This window comes from Euprymna scolopes, chromosome 12 (genome assembly GCF_053919585.1).
Source record: "Euprymna scolopes isolate OS-2025 chromosome 12, ASM5391958v1, whole genome shotgun sequence".
Lineage (NCBI taxonomy): Eukaryota > Metazoa > Mollusca > Cephalopoda > Sepiida > Sepiolidae > Euprymna > Euprymna scolopes.
In genome coordinates, this window is record NC_136493.1 from 26,721,255 (window position 1) to 26,741,192 (window position 19,938).

The window sequence follows — 19,938 nt, forward strand, 5'->3', positions numbered from 1 at the left end:
ATTTAGGTGAAGGTTCAAAATAGTTAACCCTTCACCCCATAACCGTTTTTTTATGCAGTAAAATACTGTTTCAATAATTATGGTTTAAATAAATAGTTATTCCTTATTTAAAGATTTACAGTATAATTTATTTAACTGAAGAAATATTTATTGTTCATACATATATTTTTCCCTTATTTTTTTTACATTGTTAGGTAAAGTTTCAGAATAGTTAACCACCCTCCCCATATTAAGAATGGCTTTCAGCATGATTCTTACAATAGTGTTATCAAAGTTTATTGATTTTTCTTATTTAACAAAAATTATAAAAAAGATACAAGAACATTTTAAACATTTTTTTCATTAAATGGTTATTTAGGTGAAGATTTAGAATAGTCAAACCCTCTCCCCTTATTAAGAATGGCATTTTTATTATTTCAGCATGATGCTTACATTTTCTTAATATATATAAAAAAAAAAAAGATACAAGAAAATGTTAAGCTCTTTTTTTAAAATTAAACTGTTAGATCAAAGATCGGAATAACTTACTTTATAGCCAATTAGCTAGTGTATTAAAATGTTTTAGCATTTAATACCTAATAAGGTTTTCGCTCAATTATCACAATAAGGTTTTATTAAAATTAAATTGTCACAAGCAGACGATATCGATTCAAAGGAGGTAATTCGTCAACAATTGTTTTAGCCGAATTTTACGGTAAAGTGTAGTGGATTGGTGGATATATTATACATATCCCCCAGTTTGTATTTATTTGCTTCCCCAGTGAGCAAATTAGGCACAAGGCCGTTTTTTAATGTGGAGAGAGAGAGGGAGGGGGGGAAATGGGGACCAGCTCCCGATGGGTGGGAAATGGGAGTTGGATAGGAACTGTTGGTATGAAGAGTTGCCCCTACATTTACCAAGGTAGACATGTGGGGTTACCCCCACATATGGTCTTTGCTTGCAGTATTTGTTCCGACAGATACTACACTTTGATCTTGTCGCCCGGTTCGCAAAGGGCGGGGGCCAGTGTATATACATATCCCCCAAGTTATTCATTTGATAAAAGCAATATTTAATGAGCATGGTTCTCCTTGCCAGACAATGGGTTTACCTGAACCAACAGGTGATCCTCCAATAGATAATATGACTCGAAATACAAACGGGCCTAATGTTGAATTGTTAAACAATGAACAGTTAGAGGTCTTTAATACTATAATCAAGGCTGTCATGGCAACTGAAAAAGAAGCCCCACACAACAATTGCTTCTATTTAGATGCCCCAGCCGGATCAGGAAAAACCTTTTTATTCAACATGTTATATGATTACTTCACCTCCAGCAGTACTGTAACCGCCACTGCGGCATTGCTGCAATGCTACTAACTTCAGGGAAAACAATCCACAGTATATTCAAACTACCTGTACCTCTGACAGAAACTGGTGTCTGTAACGTTTCTCCTGTATCAGAGCATGCTTCTTTTTTGAGAAAGGTAAAGGTATTCATCATAGACGAAGCCTCTATGATACCTAATCATGCACTGCTTGCTATAGATAGATGTTTACAAGATATAATGGGTAACGATAAAATATTTGGAAAATTTCTCATACTTGGAGGTGACTTCAGGCAAATTTTGCCAGTAGTGCCACATGGATCACCTACATCTATTATAGACACCTGTCTTAAAAAATGCCCATTGTGGCATCATTTCAGTCAATTACAACTAACGCAAAACGTCAGAACTAACATAAATGAACAGGAGTTTTCTAGATGGCTCCTTCATCTTTGTAATGGTACACTAACGAGCAGTCTTAATGATGTTCCTGTAGATGCCATAGATGTTCCTGACTATTCGGTATGTAATGGTTCTCTAATCTCAGAAATATTTGATTGCAGCCCTCAAGAAATGGAAAATTGAATCATCATGACTCTAAAATATACAGAATGTTTAACAGTAAATGTAGAAATTCTAAATAATCTTCCCGGAGGCATAAATACATATTTAAGTGCAGATTACATCTCCGATGATGATGCTGAACTTCAAAATTATCCTATCGAGTTCATAAATTCATTAACTCCATCTGGAATGTTACCTCACCGACTTAATGTGAAAATAGGGGCAATAGTAATGCGACTGCGAAATTTATCCATAAATCAAGGACTTTGTAATGGAACTAGGATGAAAATAAAAGAATGTCATCAAAACAGCATCATTGCTATTTTAATTAATGGATCTAATAGAGGTTCCACAGTTATCATTCCAAGAATTAAGTTAAAGCCAAGTGATACAAATGTTCCATTTGCATTTCATCAGATACAGTTTGCAATACGATTAGCATATTCACTGACCATTAATAAAGCACAAGGCCAAACTTTGGATAAGGTTGGTATATATCTTCAACAACCTGTATTTTCTCATGGTCAGCTGTATGTGGCATGTTCAAGAGCTCGATCTAAGCACAGTGTGAAATTTAAGGTAATGCAACTGCATAGAGATGATAATCAGGGCAGAAAGCGTGGTGTAACATATACTAAGAATATTGTTTACCATGAAGTGTTATGAAAACAATCAGGAACAGCTATGGAATCTAAAAATTAACTTGGATGTAAATATGATTTTGGAAAAAAAAATTTTTTTAATTGCTTTCCTTATATTTAAAATTCATAATTTGATGAAAAAGTAGTGTACAGTTTGTTTAACCTACCTCACATTATTTTGATTATCGAAAAATCAAAATTTAACTGTATTTCGTAAGATTTACAGAAACACTTCATTTTATATGCATGTAATACACAAGAGTCTGAATATTATAACAGATTACAATGTTTTTATGGAAAAAACTTTTGTACAGAAAATTCAAAGTGTTCTATTTATATTATCAGGAAGTTGTGATGCATTAATTGAAATCTATATCACTAATTCGACTTAAAAAATATTTGTGAATTTCCAAATCTTCATTGAATAAAATTTAAAATAAATAGAAAAGTCTATTGCATATGTAAAAGTTGACGGTTGCTTATCTAACTTCATTAAAAGTTATCAAAGTCAACCAAGAACTGCTCAAAATTCTGGCTTAATGGATCATTTAGCAAGGAATGAAGATGGCGATTCTGGTGTACCAGTTATTCTACCATCTTTATTTACAGGAAGTCCTAGGAATCTTCAACAACTGTATCAAGATGCAATGGCAGTTTTCTGTAAATATGGAAAGCCAGACCTATTCCTTACCTATACATGTAATCCAAGATGTCCTGAAATATTAAACAACTTGGGGTCATCAGAACTTTCACAAAATCGATGTCAACAATGTCACACAGTTGTTTTTAAATTCACAGTCTGACTCCCCAGAACCTGCTGACTGACCACTATTCTCACTCCAAGCAGCTGATCAACGTCCCTGTCACCGCCTCAATCATCACCAGCACTTCCTGACAATATCAACAGCATCAGTTACGATCGCATTGGCCATCAATAAAAGTTTTAACTACAGTTCTTTGTTTGTTCTACTTGCTTCCATACGTTCATTTTTGTAATATAACAATAAGGAATTTCTTATGTGTTTTACAGGATTTTAACTACCGTGGAATTTCCACGGGTCCTGCTAGTTGAAATAATCTGATGAAAGAAGTAACAGGCAGTTTTGACCAAAGTTAACATCAGTCTGTCACATTTGCGACGTTTTAATACTACACAAGCTAAAAGGCCCAACATATAAAATCAACAGTAGGTTCTTTGATACAACAGAGGCGCGTTCGAAATGGATGTTTCTGTTTAAAGCACAATTTCACAATGATACATGACTTTTTTTATTTTAAACTTAAATTTAAGCCATTATCACTGCATAAGCAGTAATGCCAGACATATAAACTAAATAGTAGGTTCTTTGATATAACAGGAGCGCGTTCGAAATGAATGTTTCTGTTTAGAGCACACTTGAAGCATAATACCTGACTTTTGCATTTTAAAATTTAATGCAAACCATTACATATAAAAATAATTTATAAAGTAGATTCTCTACAGTGCAATGTAGACTACAATGCATTGTGAACTTAGTCACTACGAGAGGCATGTGAAGCTTCTTCCAGGTGCATCGCGATGGGTCCCCAATTACAGTATGCAATCAATCGATTTGATTGAAAGCTGAGCTATTTCATCGGTTACGATGACAATAAAAATATGTGAGTTTGATAGTTTTATCTAAAAAGTACTAAGATTCCGATACAATTACCGATTCTGTTCTAAGTTCCCGTTTAATTTCAACCATTCAGATCGGCACGTTTTCTGATACTTGGTCGCCAAGGAACAGACAAAAGAAAAGAAAACAAATAAAAATCCAAATCGACATTTTTTTAAAGTTCAAATGAAATAAATTTATTCGTGGTTCTTTCAAAACAACGCATTTCATTATCTTTCAAAAGTATTTTTTTCTTTCTTTTTTTTTTTTTTTTTTTTTTGGCCCACACGTGTTTTACAACGCTCTGTCGTATAACATGCGCTTTTGAAAAGTCTTTCTATCTTTGCCACCATAGCCAGCACTTTCTCGCCCTCGTTCACACGCCCATCTTTTTTTGCCACGCACTTTGCTTCTCTCCTGGACCACACGGTGTCTTTTTTCTGCCTTTGTCTAATACCTTTCCATGACGTCAGCGCACGCACACTTGCTTAATTTGCATATCTGCTAAGCTGGTTGCTGCTAATAATTTCGCTATTCGGCTATCCTAAGGCTGCTGCTGATTTTCTCACACGCGCGGCATGTGCGCTGTTACAATATTTATATTTTTGTTGCGAAGAAAATGTAGTGCAAGGACTTTTTTTGGTTCTTTTTATGATGTTTTGGCATTTATTAGTAATGGGAAAGTTCCAATATTTTTCCCGATTCCGATACAATTACCGATTCTGTTCTAACTTCCCGATTCCGTTATAATTACGGATTCCGATTCTATTTAAATTTCTAAATATCGAGTTGTTTTGTTTTTTTTTTTGTGGGGGGGGGGGGTCATTGGCTAAGTGTTTCGACATCTTCCGGCGGTTTACGTAACCTATTGGAATATGCTGACGAAACGTTGGTTTTAGTACGGTCCGTATTCTGCATAAGTAGTAAAACGAAAACTGCTCTTGCCATCGGTGAGACGTTAATTCTAGGTTATTTGCAAGTTAACTTTTCTCTTCGCTCTGTTGATTCCTAACCTTTTCTTGCGGCATTATATTATAATAACTATTATAATAATAAATACCAACTTGACATATTTACCCAACCTTGTCACGCGCGTATTGACTAATAGTCGCCTCCGCAGTGAGTCCAGATTTACGCTTACAAAGGCGAGGCTGAATCATACACCGAGTGCTGTATTTTTCCACTGTCAGTGTTATAGAAAAAAAGAAGGAAAAAAAGAAAGGGAAAAAAGACACAATATTATAATCCAAAGAAATATTACACACCATTACACTAAGGCCGCTTGCTTTTTTAGTCGAACCCCTTTTTATATAATGATCCTCGCCTATATGTGTTGTATGCGGATTTTGTGGGGGACGGGGTTTGTCTGAATGTCGAATGACCTATGTTGGAATTTAGGTCGTCTCATTCTATCTGCCATGATTTTTCAACGATATTTTGTGTGGGCTGGAAAAGATTCAAACAGTAAAAACCACTTTCTACAAAAAAAAGTAATTCCCCCCTCTCTCTCTCCCTCCCCCCCTCTCTCTCTCTCTCTCTCTCTATCTCTCTCTCTCTCTCTCTCTATCTCTCTCTCTCTCTCTCTCTCTCTCTCTCTCTCTCTGTGTATATATATATATATGAATGAAAGATGAACAAAAATTATATAACTTAATTATATCATCAGAACAATAAGAACAATAACATTTCCCCTATATGTTGTACCTTATATGTTGTACCTACTTTTACGATGTTTAGTCAGTAATATTATAACTTGTAGATATTCAAACTGTCTGTTTATGAAGAGCTAATAAAAGGGGAGATAACAAGCGACATTTTTTTATTAAGAAAACGAGAAGCAGAAAAAAAAGGGTATTTATCCATTTCAGCTTCTCGGGCCGAGGATTGGACATTGCCAACTTCTAAAACTTTCAAAGCGACATTGAACATAAAAAAAATCTCTACTCCGTCTTTTCAAACTAACCCTAACCCGACTCTCAGTTAAAACACATTCTGAACTCATGATAAACACACGAGGAAATTTACTGCAGAAAAGTAGTAATATAGATGGTTTAATTACACCTTTTCTGTGACGGGGCTGGTGCTGGTGCTGGTGCTGGTGCTGGTGCTGGTGCTTGCGTACCAAAGACCTATGGAGAATTGATTATATTATCTTATTCATTCATTCTCATTTCATAACTAGATGCCATAAGCCATTTTTTTTTCTATATTTTCATTTTTCTATAACTCTGACCCTTCTCTTCTGATGAGAAGCATTTAGCTTCGAAATGCCATGGTCTAAAGAGATTTTTTCTTAATTTACCCATTAACATTTCTTATTGTTAAACACCCCCTCCTTAGCCTTGTCCTCGTTCTGCTCTCTGTCTTATAATTCTGGACGAATGTTGAAGCACGAAGTCTGCAGCAAATCTTCCTCCAACCAGGAGAAAAAATGCTTCAATTTCTTAACATCTTCAAATATTTATTCATAGTGTTTTGTTTGAGTGCTTTGTTTTATGGCATATCGACCGAAACGTTGGGAAGAAGATGAGAACAATAGTCCGAAGAATCCAAATAATATGAAGAACTAATTCTTATTTTAAAAATTTAGAAATGCAGTTAATTAAAACATTTAAGTGTGTGTTTGTTCTCTTTTTCAATTTTACCTCAATGTGTAAAAGATTCTGCAGAAATAAGCAAGCCTTTTATTGGACGGTTTCTCCGCCCACCGATTTGTTTTAACCAATCAGATTGCATGTTATAACAGGCGGCAGAGAATGTTCTTTGGCGTCAGTATTCCTTTTCGGATTAGATTCCAGGAATACGTCGAGTTGGATACACGTGGATGTCTGACTCGAATCCTAAAAGACGCAGGGTGGACAGACTGCATTTCTCACTCGAATCGAGACAACGCAATTACTTCTTGCTTCGAGACGTTTTAAATGCCCAAATGTGGAGCGGAACTTTATTATTGCAATTGCCAATGCCCTTAAGTAGGGTGAATTTTTATTTGCACGTTTGTGTTTCAATTTGATGGTCTGTCAACACAAAATGTATGGTCTATTGTTTGACCCGCCATTGTCCGCAGTTTTCTACATGGACTCCTCGTGTATGCCCAGCTAACAATCCGACTTGGAGGTCAACACTACAAATCCAACCTGCGCACTACTTCGTCAGCGGGAATTCTACCCAGCCTTTATCGAAGACGAACTATTTTTCCCTTCGGGAATGTTACCAACCCAATCATGGCAGATAAGCTGAAGATGGCGCATCTTTTGCAAACATGGACCTTTTTACTTTAATAAAATTTACATTTTCAAGTTTCAAGGTGAGCTTGTTGTAATTTCTATTTGGTTTTCTTCCATTCTACCAAGGTCAAAAATCTTGTGAGAGAAATCTCACAAATGTTAAAACTTATACTTGCACAAAAACTATTTATGTGCATTTAAAAAAGTGTTGTTCATGAAAATTTATGCGAATTCATTCAGTTATTTTGTTTTATGAAATGAAATCAAATTGAATCGGTAAACGATTTTTAGTCAGTATTATTATAATAACTGGTAGATATTTAAACTCTCTGTTTATGAAGAGCTAATAAAAGGGGAGATAACAAGCGACATTTTTTATTAAGAAAACGAGAAGCAGAAAAAAAGGGTATTTATCCATTTCAGCTTCTCGGGCCGAGGATTGGATATTGCCAACTTCTAAAACTTTCAAAGCGACCTTGAACATAAAAAAAATCTCTACTCCGCTTTTTCAAACTAACCTACCGACTCTCAGTTAAAACACATTCTGAACTCATGATAAACACACGAGGAAATTTACTGCAGAAAAGTAGTAATAAAGATGGTTTAATTACACCTTTTCTGTGACGGGGCTGGTGCTGGTGCTTGCGTACCAAAAGCCTATGGAGAATAGTGTAGATCGCGAAGAAGACGGTCCCAGATATGAGATTAGCCGTGCAGGTACACCTTTCTCTAAAACACCTAGAATCAGATTGTTTGAATCAGAATGTGAGGGACATATACGTCTCCTTGTTTGTGAAAGGCGTTCAAATTAACTTTCACAATAAACGTCGGAGATACTGCTTGATGTGAGCGATTTACGTCCAAATTTCTAACAGGCAGACTCGGTACAATACTGTGTCGTCCTCTCTCCAAGATGATTTTAGGCATTTAGTTTACACTGAATAGGTCAGATAATCATGATGTTATATCTGACGAGGGGCATATGATACCGAAGCAATACTACTTACGTGCTGGCCATCTACTTACACTTGAGGTAAATTTGGCTATGATCGAGGAAACCCACTTCTGTTTGTATGGGGACTTCGTAATGTGTTGACTGTGGACTTTGGTGTATTTTACACACATGGCTATATGCAAAGTCGTAGTATTTCCTTTTTAGTGAAACGCAAGTAAATTTTTTTTTATATAATTGCTCTCACCAAGTTTCGGATCGTCGTGACTTAAATTGCTAGGAAGATGGGTTTTTTTTGTTTTATTATTTTTTTTTTTTTTTGGAGGGGGTAATTGGAACGGTTTATCATCGAGTTTAGAGCGTGTACTTTCAACGGAAGATTTAAATGCCATCCTTGGTCTCAATATAGTTAGGGTCGCTGTGTATTAAAGGTTGGATAAGTGTGAAATCTGTCTTTCTGATTTGGTGGCTACGTAACATAAAGTAACGTAGCATGCGGCCGCAGCCGGGATTGAACTCACTACACGAGTTTGTTGTGCAATTCAGAATTTGTCCGTAACTGTATACTTGATGCTTCGCCAGGGCTATTAAGGGTATTTTTTATCGTGACGCCATCACTAGATGGGTTGCCTACCACCGCTTAAGAGAGGCCCATCGACCCTCGAAAGAAGGATAGACCGCGCCAGTTTCCCAATCTGGTATTTTTATCTCGCGGTATATACAGAATAAAGTCAGAATATGCCCAATGATAGACTACAGAGAATTCACCCACAATGTCAAAACATTCTATACATTAATGGCGACAGAAAGACTCAAATGTATGCATTGTGAGGCAAGAGTTGTGTAATCACCAACCACACCTCTCCTGAATTTGCACTGCTAGAAGACTAAAGACAATGTCGAGATAAGCGGAGAGCACATACAGAACTTGGAATTCCCAAATGGTTACCCATTTTAGTACTGACTAGGTTCAACGTTGCTAAACTTCGGTGTGTCAACGTGATTCTGTCCTAAGCGTTGGGAAGTAAAAAAAGAAAAATACAATAATAAGATGAAATAAGTTTATCTGCAGAATAATAGAGAGGAAGTTGCTCACCAACGCACACAAATGGAACTAAAATAAGATTGTTAATCAAGATGTGGCAGTGAATTGAAACAAAAGGTTCGGGTATATATCTAGAGTTGTTTTATGAGCAGTTTTAGGTGTATTTTGTGACAGTTTACAACAGTGTGACACACACACCCATGGTGCAACTGATATTTTCAGAGAGTGTCGAATTTGTATCTTGTTTTGTTTTATTTTATTTTTATACTTGTGAATCCGCGTGTGCCCCAATGTTAGAGACGACGAAACGGCCAGGAGAGAAGACCACGGACACAGCGTTTAGGCCGGCGGTTGTCGAGCGAACAACATATGGTCTTATAAGACGATGCTATAGTCATCCAAGACTGTAAGGATTGATGCATTCGGTTTTCGGCGAAAACTTGAATCCGCTGATTATGTAGACTATTGCGAGTACATTGCTATTACAAGAATATAAAATGCACCAAGCACAAGGATTTTGTGCCCGCGATTTGCATTTGGGATGGATGGCTCTCGTCTGCGAGAGGCCCCGTGTTTTGACAAGCTTCTGGGTTTGACCTTTACTCCTGATCTGAAATGGAACACGTACATCAAGTCTGTTGCCAAGGTCGCTGGAAAGATGGTGGGATCCTTCTACCGCTCCAGAAGATATCACTACTGATGCAATTCTCTATCTATATAAAAGCCAAGTACGTCCAAGGATGGAATACTCCTGCCATATCTGGGCAGGAGCTGCTAAAAATAGCCTATCCTGCCTTGACAGAGTACAAAATAGACTTCGTGGCTTAGTGGGGGATGCCCTTTTCTCTACCCTGCAACCTCTCTCCCACAGAAGAGACGTTGCGAGCCTATCCTTGTTTTATCGTTATTTTCATGGCAGGTGCTCGTCTGAACTCCAATCTCTGGTCCCCCCTCGCCAATCTTTCACGAAAAACACCCGTCTAGCTGAATCCACTGTGAAAAATTTTCCCCAATCTTTATCTGTGCCTAAATCAAAACGTGGATTCCATGAACAAAGCTTCTTTCTTAGAACTGCACGCCTGTGGAACTCTGTTCCATCTGCCTGCTTCCCACCTGACTACAACTTGGATGTGTTCAAGTCCAACGTTAACAAATTCCTAATGAACCGCCCCCTTAAGTAAACACTTCATCAAATCTCCACACTAACGTAATGTACTTGCAATAACTGAGTGGCTTCCGGGTGACCGCTGTGTAAAAAAAAAAAATAAAAATAAAAAAATAAAGGAACACTGGGCTCGGTTATTTTTGAAAAGCAAAGACCGCAACACTGCTGGGATTGAATGTTTAGGGGAAGCATAATGAACTATGACGAAAACTACAGAGCATAGTGCCATATGCTACCAAGATAATCTCCATGTGCAGATGGCTTTGCATTGCTTGCGGCTTGATGATGAGTATAAACAATTTACTTTCAAAGAGCTGCTGTGAATGACTCCCTTCCAGCGAACGATTATGGACATGAAGGATACGACAAAGCAGGATATTTGAGCCCGTAAAGATCGGTGTGTAAATGGTTTAAAATTAAACGTGTGAGTCGACACCAATTCCCAGGCAACTGAGGTGATGTTGGATAGTCACGAGATATTATTGGTAATTGTGTGTTGGTTACGATCTGAAACCAATGCATAATCCATTCATTTTGATAGACTTTATGTTGTATTGAAAGTTTTCAACATAGTCCTTTAATGAGAGACTATCATTAGTCCTCCGACAAAGGAGAGATTAGACCAAGTAATTCACTCCCGTTCGTCCGTTCGTTTGTTCGCACCTTTTCTCAAAACCCACGCCTTGGATTTTCTTGAAATTTTGCAGAAACATTAGTTATGGTGAAGTAACTTTTTGCTACAACAGATTTTTCCGGGATAACTTTGGTTGCCTCTTAGAGGGCATTAAAGGGTTAAAATTGCCCCCTAAATCGTTCATTCGTTCCGTTCATTTATTCGCACCTTTCTCAATAACCACACCTTGGATTTTTTTTTTTAATTACACATACATCAGTCATGGTATAAGTAATTTTTTTTCACTCGTGGAAGGAGACACCGCAAGCTAAGTTTGTAGGTTTTTTTTGGGGGGGGTTACAAAGGAGTCACCACTTATAAAGGCCTGAAAGTCATTCGAGAATAAAGATTAATGAGTGTACGGTAGTCAAGTGGATAATATCGTAGTAATCGTTGGTCGTGGAAATTTGGTAAATTGGATGACTTAAGACGGCAGCTTATCAAGAACTTGTTCACGTTGGACTTGAAGATGACTATATTGTAGTCGGTTGGAAAGCAGGAAAACGGGAGATAGTTCCATAGGCGTGCAGATCTAAGAAATAAGCTTTGTTCATGAAATCCGCGTTTGTTTTAGGCACAGATAAAGAGTGGGGAAATTATTGATAGTGGTTTCAGCTTTCGTGAAAGGCAAGGAAGGGCCACAGATAGGAGCTCAAACGAGCACTTGCCATGAAAATAACGATAAAGCAGAGACAGGCTCGCAATGTCTCTTCTGTGGGAAAGAGGTTGCAGGAAAGAGAAAAGGGTATCCTCCACTACGAAGTCTATTTTGAACTCTATCAAGGAAGGATTAGCTCTTCTAGCAGCTCCTGCCCAGATGTGGCAACAATACTCCATCATTGGACGTACTTGGCTCTTATACAGGTAGAGAATTGCATTAGCAGTGAGATATCTACTGGAGCAGTAGAATGATTTCACCATTTTTCCAGCAGCATTGGTAACGGATCTGATGTACGTGTTGCATATAAGGTTGGTTTCTGTGTAGTGTGCGTATGACTAAATACCGGACACTCTGACCTTGGAAGGAAGGCACTTGTTAATGGTAGTAGGCGAAAAGCTTATCAGGAAATAATTGAATAAGTTCAAATAAGAGCTGGTAAAAAAGATCTTAGCTGTCCATAGACCTGATGCTGAAAAACTGATTGGTGGTGCCTACGTGGATGAGCTGGATGTTTGGAAAAATCATGTCGATCAAAAAATCCAGTAAGCATTCGAGGGTACGAAATACTACCTACATTTCCAAAAGAAAAGCAGCATGCCTACCGGTAACCAATATGGCTATATAAGTGAAGAATGTTTATAGATATACCAAACATCAAGTAATTGAAGGATGGGTAAATTAGGGTTCGACAAAACTTTGCAAAGATTAAGAATGGATGCCACGCATCTGATTGCCTGCCACTCGTGGATTGCAGCTTTTATTATTATTATTATTATTATTATTATTATTATTATTATTATTATTATTATTATTGTTATTATTATTATTATTATTGTTATTGTTATTATTATTATTATTATTATTATTATTATTATTATTATTATTATTATTGCTATTATTATTATTATTATTGTTATTGTTATTATTATTATTATTATTATTATTATTATTATTATTATATATTATTATTGTTATTATTATTATTATTTGAAAAACATTTGCAAATTAGAATTCATCAAGCATGATTTGCCAGTGAGTTGCCTTCTTGGTGAGAAGTCCGATTACGATTCATCTACGAATGTATCAGATCTGGAAAAGTTATATGAAATGTCACAGAAAGAGATATACAGGGTGACAAAATACCCGAACGAACAGTTGGGAATGACAACTACACTATTCACTATGACTACATAATCCCTACTGCTACATATCTAGAAAACGCAGCTGTTAAACCAGATATAGTGATTTGGGACAGAGCAAACAAAAAAGCGACCGTAATAGAGGTCAGTGTACCCAATGATACAGGGTTTAACAGAGCTGAGAGGGAAAAGATAACAAAGTATCAAGGACTTATGTATGATATGAAACGAAATTGGAAATTAAAAGACGTTTCAATTATACCAGTCATCATAGGAGCAACTGGGCTTATGAAAAAGAACTTTAAAAAGTACATAGCAAGCATACCCGGTGAACCAAGTGCAAGTGAAATACAAACGATTGCACAGAAAGGGACGGCTAGAATCCTGAAAAGATCTCTTGGTTGGACTCACTAAAATAGGGGTAAATGTCAGACATCTGGTTGGATGTCCCATCCCCTAGAAGAAAAATTTTAAGAAAAATGAAAAAAACAAAAAGGTGACAAAACAGGACGATATATCTTTGACTGAAATTCATAAATTTAATTTTAGCGTTTCCTTTTTTCTTTCTTTTTTTCATGATATGAAGTCAATTCTGGGCCTGACAAATTAGAAACCATCAACATGTACTGGTCTACCAGGGAAAATACATTTCACAGAAGTTAACATGGCAAATCGTGTTGCAATGTGACTTTTTGGGATCATGTTTGGTTCTCTGATAAAGCGCACTTTCTGCTGTCAAGACTTGTCAATAGCAAAAATGTTTACTGGAGTACAGCACCTCCGGAGGAAGTCTCACAGAGACCGTTACACTCAGTAAAGCATGGATAGCCATTTCCAAACATGGCATAAATGAAGGCAAAAACGAGAGGGTTCAAACGGTAAATAAGAAACGTTATGTGAACGTGTTAGAGAAGTTGTGGGTATCATTCAGACGTCGCAGAAGGACTGCTCGAGATGACCAGTAATTTCAACAAGATGGGGCACCCCCATGCCCGGAACATTAAAACACACTCTTGGTTGGCTGAGAGAGCGATTTCAGAAAAGGCTGACTAGCAGGAAGTATGACGTCGAGTGGTACCTCATTCACCGAACTTGAATTCTCTCTCCCCGATTTTTATCAGTGGGGATATCTGAAGGACCTTGTGCATTAAAACAATCCTCAAACAATTGGTGTGCTCAAGGCCGCAAGTGCAGCAAAAATCAGGGAAATTCCCAGAGAGGAGTGCATGCGAGTGATTGGCAATTTTGCGCGACGGTTGCTAGTCTGTTTCCAGATCATTCGGAACATATTCTGGAGAGACCGTAACTTTTGTGCAAAGCATCCAAGATTACTGAAACTTTTGGGAATAATCATACACAGACAGAAGTTTGAGTGTACAAAATTAGAATTATGTTTGCTTTATTTTTATAGAAGTAATAGAAAAGTTTATGAGTTCTATTATTTGAGGTGGGGGCACCTTGCATTTGTTTGAAGTAGCTGAATGATGTAGGTTACAGTAATCGTGTAATACACTCTAGTAAGTCGCTGGCTCTGTCAGTGGGGCATTAGAATACACCGACTGCCTCCCTGCAGAGGGTAAAAGTCCCTCAATGGGGGTCCTGGATATGACCTTAAACTATATCCAGTGGTGAGGCCCCAGCTTGCGGGCGTTGGAGAGTGTGGAGCCACACTTAAATTACCATTGCTCCCAGGTCCACTGACCCGGAGTGGTAGTACCTGTTAGGGTTCCAACTATGGGTTAAATAGAAACCGATTTGAAAACAACAAATATATTCTATTAAAAAAAATTTTCTTCAAAATCTTTGAATTCGGCATTAAATAACCCGAAAAGGGTTGATATGCCGTAAAACAAAACCAACCAACCAACCAACTGGTAAGTCGCCTTAATAAGAAGACATAATGAAATATGTTTGTTTGTTTGTTCGTTTGTTTTTGTTTTACGGCATATCAATCCTTTTCAGGTTATTTAATGGCGAATCCAGTGATTTTGAAGAACAATTTTTAATAGAGTATATTTGATTTTGTTTTGTTTTTTTTTTAAGTCGATTTCTATTTAACCCATAGTTGGGACCCTAACAGGTACTACCATTCCGGGTCAGAGTGGATCTGGGAGCAATGGCAATTAAAAGGTGGCTCCACACTCCCCAAAGCCCGCAAGCTAGGGCTTCACCATCGGATATAGTTTAAGGTCATATTCAGGACTAAGATTTTATTGATCCGCGGAGTTTCGAATACATTCTTTTCATCAGAGGAAAGATTTTAGCAAAGATTTTAGAATGTAGCGAAGTTATGAATTTGCTGATACTGGCATGAATTGAAACTGTATTATTTGAAAATTAGTCATATATACAAAAAAAAAATTGTGTAAAGTATTCATGAACTAACGTTTTATTTTTGCATATATGACTAGTTTTCATATAATGCAGTTTCAATTAATGTCATTACCAGCAAATTTATAGCTTCGTTATAATATTCATTTGCTAATATCTTTCCTCCGCGGATTAAGAAAATCTTAATATTTCTTTTGGAGTATCCTATCGAACAATAAATTCTTAGAAATTATAATTTACAGTCTTTAATTGCGTTCGTGGTTGGAGCTGGTGATATCCTTAAGCTTTAGGCATATCTTTTGACGTCTTCCACAGACTGCTCTATCTATCCGTATTTATAGTTTACAGCAGCCAATCACATACTTATGAGAAGGAACCTTATCAATATGGCAAAACTATGAAGATGATTATGGTCAGAATATGCTTTTCCGTATATACGATCGTCTACTGGCACACCGTGTGATCTCAAACGATAGCACTTCGCATCTTATCAGCATGGCCAATGCAATATATAAACACGATGTTAGGGATTAAAGTGACTTCACCGTGTTGAATTGCATATCAAAGCATTCATCAGAAGAGAATGCGTAGAATTAAATTTAGAACAAGTCAAGAAATTAAAATAAGTTAAGCATTGAGTGCAGCGCAATTCGAAGAATCTGCATCCATGCTACAGATAAAAATGTTTATGTAAACTAGATAAGTTTGAATTCGACATCTTATATCATTACGCCATCTTAGAATTTGATTATTGTTTTAATTATAATATCGGTTGGACGAAAATGAACAGATAATTTTTTAAAAAACTGTTTCATTAAGAAAGTTCGTTTCAACTACTTTTATAAAATCGATATTATTTGTTTGTCGAAATCTTATATCATTACGCCATCTTAGAATTTGATTATTGTTTTAATTATAATATCGGTTGGACGAAAATGAACAGATAATTTTTACAAAAACTGTTTCATTAAGAAAGTTCGTTTCAACTACTTTTATAAAATCGATATTATTTGTTTGTCGAAATCTGTGGTTTATTCTATACTAGCAGCGTTACCCACTGTTGCCCAGAGCAAAGATGTAGCATATTTTGTATTAAAACTTATACGTCTCTACTTTCCTCTCTATCTTTCTGTCTTTCCTTCTTTCCCATTTTCTACCTCCTCCCGTCTCCTTTCTTCTCCGCATAGCCCATTCCTTTCTCTAAACCATACACACATACATAAACGCATACACACAACTTCGAGAGATAAGTCGACATAAAGGAATTAGGATCCAAACTAAATATATATTTTTGATTTGGGTGCTATCAGCTAAAATCGAAACCAAAACAACCAACTCTCCACCCTCATACCTTAGACTCTTAGCCATCGTATATATTCGTTAAATCCCTCTGCCTTTTCATAAAATGATATTCTAATTTTTAGGCGATATTAGAATCGGTTCGGAATCGGTAATTGTATCGAAATCAGGAAAATAATGAAATCGTCCCATCACTAATTATGAGGGTCTGGCTTATTTCTCTTTTGTTTTATGAAAGTCCAAAACAACAATGTAAAACTAATTTTCAAAGATTGTATGAAAAATTCATCCATTTAGACACACATACCGAGGATGTTTGTGTGTATGTGTGTGTACTCTTTGAAGCTATTTGCTTGTTTTCCCTGTGTCACACCGGGTATTCTAGCTAGTATGACATGTGCAAAATGGCGACATCTAATTATTATCTACGCATGCGCAAGTTCTTGATAAATCAAGCAAATAAAAAAAGAACGCCATAAAAAAAAAGGTGAGACAACGTCACTTACCTGAAGTTCATCATCGGACACACTGGAGTCTTTTATCATTTCTTTCAACTCTTTAAAGGAGATCTTTCCACTTCCATCCTTGTCGCCCGACTCAAATTTTATCTTCAGCTCTTCCATATTCTTTCTTATTTGAACTACTTGCGCTGCTCCGGTCGCCATTTTTTTTTCTGTTTCCTTCTTTATTTGTTTGCTAATTTCTCTTTCTCTGTATTTTCTTTTGATACTCTCTTTTTCTCTACTTTATAACTGACTACTTTAGACCTTTATCTATCTATTAAGCAGACGTCAACAAGTCGTTGTATTTCTCAACGTTCTAACTACCAGAAATGCTGTTGATAAAAATAAGACGAAAGTTGCTCACACCACTTGCCTTCGTGATATGCATGACTTGTACAATTTCGCTACTTACTTACGGGATAAAAATAGAAAAAAATTCAACGTTTTCTTTAAGCATTGACACAGCAATGGCCGATAGATTACGCAAATAAAAATAATTGACGTTTCGATTTTATTTTTATTTTACTAAAACTAGCAAAAATAAGCGACCTGAAAGAACAAATTCTTGCTAGACGGGGAGAATTATATAATTATGAAAGAACTACATACAATGCGTAACGCAAAATAAATTGTTTCCAACTAATGAAATAACTACCAACGCACACTATTATATTATATTATATTATATTATATTATATTATAATGCTTACTCATTTATTTATTACTAGCAGATCAAACCGGCTTTGCTCGGGTCCTATGTACTGTTCATAACTTGCCCTACGTGTGAACATACTTTATGTAAGATTAAAATGTTTAGATCAAAAGTTGTCCGAGTAATTTCGTAGACACCACAAAGGTCAATTTTTTAAAACTTTGATTCCAATTTTGATCCCTTAACATTTATTATTTTAGCCTCAAATCAAAATACAAAGTTTTACCGATATCAAAGTTACCTACATTTAAAATTTCAAGTCTTTAGACACAAAACTGGCGGAGGAATTTGGTAGAATCTGCAAAGGTTAACTCTTTCACCTTTGACCTTTTGGCAGCGAAATTTTCGCCCCAAAAACTGATTGCCGCATGTTTGAATATCAAATGTTTAGACCAAAAATTAGCTGAGTAGTTTACTAGACATCGCAAATATCAATTTTATTAAACTTTGACACCTTGGCAGCTCAAATTTTCGACCCAAACCGATTAAACAGCTTGTCCTATATCTGAATACCCTTTATGTAAAATTTCAAATGTTTAGATAAGAAATTGGCTAAGTAATTTGGTAGAGACCGCAGAGGTCAAATTTAAAAAAAAAAAAAACTTTTACCCCAATTTTGACTCCTCAACATTTACCTTTGGGGGCTCAAATCAAATTAAAAAGTTTTATCTATGTCCAAGAAGCCTACATTTAAAATTTAAAGAGTTTAAACCCAAAATTGTCGGAGGAGTTTGGTAGAGTTCTCAAAGGTCAAATCGTTGAACTTTGATCCCTTGACAGCCAAATTTCTAGCCGAAAACCGATTAAAAAGATTTCCCCAAATCTCAATACCCTTTATGCCAAATCTCGAGTCTCTAGACCGAAAATTAACAACAGAGTTATTTGGTAGAGAAATATACACAGACAGACAGACACACACACAGACATTTTTACTTTTATAGATATACTAGCATGGGTGCCCGGTGTTGCCCGGGTGTGTGTGGGGGGGTGAGCAAAAAAAAAGTGGTAGTAGGAAGGCAGGCTCGGGTCCGTATCGCGAAGGAGGGAGAGAACGTGAAAAAAAACATGACGTTTTTGCTGTTACGACCACCGCCAAATCGGAAGTGACGTAGATTTAAATTAAGGCTAGACAATCGAAAAGAGGGGATGACTTTCGAACATATCGGCGAAAAAAGCGACCCTTCCCTGTAGAGAAGTTCCCAGTTGAGGGTAAAGAAATTAATGTTTTTAAACCAATTTTTCAGTATTTGTCGTCTAAAGAGTCGAACTTCAAAACGATACTGATCTTTTGAAAATCCGTCACCTCTGTCGAAAGTTTTAGGCAGACATGCAAACATGCATACATAGATTTATATATTTGTAGCTCTAATTTTCGATTCAAACCGATTAAAAAGCTTGTCCTATCTCTGAATATCCTTTATGTAAAATTTCAAATGTTTAGACCAGAAGTTGTCTGAGTAATTTGGTAGAGACCGCAGAGGTAAAAGTTTCTTAAACTTTGACACCTATTATGACCCCTTAACATTTATTGTTTTTGGGATCAAATCAAGTTATAAAGTTAGATCCATGTCCAAGGAACCTATATCTAAAATTTCAAGTGTTTAGACCCAAAAATTGGCGGAGGAGTTTGGTAGAGTTCTCAAAGGTCATATCGTTGAACTTTGACTCCTTAACAGACAAATTTCTGACCGAAAACAGATTACAAAGATTTTCTCAAATCTCACTACCCTGTATATCAAATTTTGAGTCTGTAGACTGAAAATTAACAGAGTTATTGCGTAGGGAAATGTACACATACAGACAGACAGACACTTTCACTTTTATAGATATACCAGCATGGGTGCCCGGCGTTGCCCGGGTGTTTGGAGATGTATGCTAAAAAAAAACGGTCAATTTTTAAAAACTTTGACATCTATTATGACCCCTTAAAATTTATTATTTTAGCCTAGAATTGAGTTATTAAGTTAGATCCATGTCCAAAGAATCTATATCTAAAATTTCAAGTGTTTAGATCCAAACTTGTCGGTGGAGTTTGGTAGAGTTCTCAAAGGTCAAATCCTTGACTTTGACCCCTTGACAGC

The 19,938-nt window shown here is 36.4% G+C and overlaps 1 protein-coding gene across 1 annotated transcript in view; it reads right to left on the reverse strand.

Moving 5' to 3' along the window:
* LOC145291216 (neo-calmodulin-like) overlaps positions 1–17,834 on the reverse strand; it is a 35,841-nt gene extending 18,007 nt beyond the window's left edge. Inside the window, exon 1 of the mRNA XM_080136801.1 lies at positions 17,149–17,834. Within this exon, the coding sequence (XP_079992927.1) occupies positions 17,149–17,307 (159 nt within the window). The 5' untranslated portion in view covers positions 17,308–17,834. The remainder of the gene's footprint in view (positions 1–17,148) is intronic.
* Between the last annotated feature and the right edge of the window lie 2,104 nt (positions 17,835–19,938).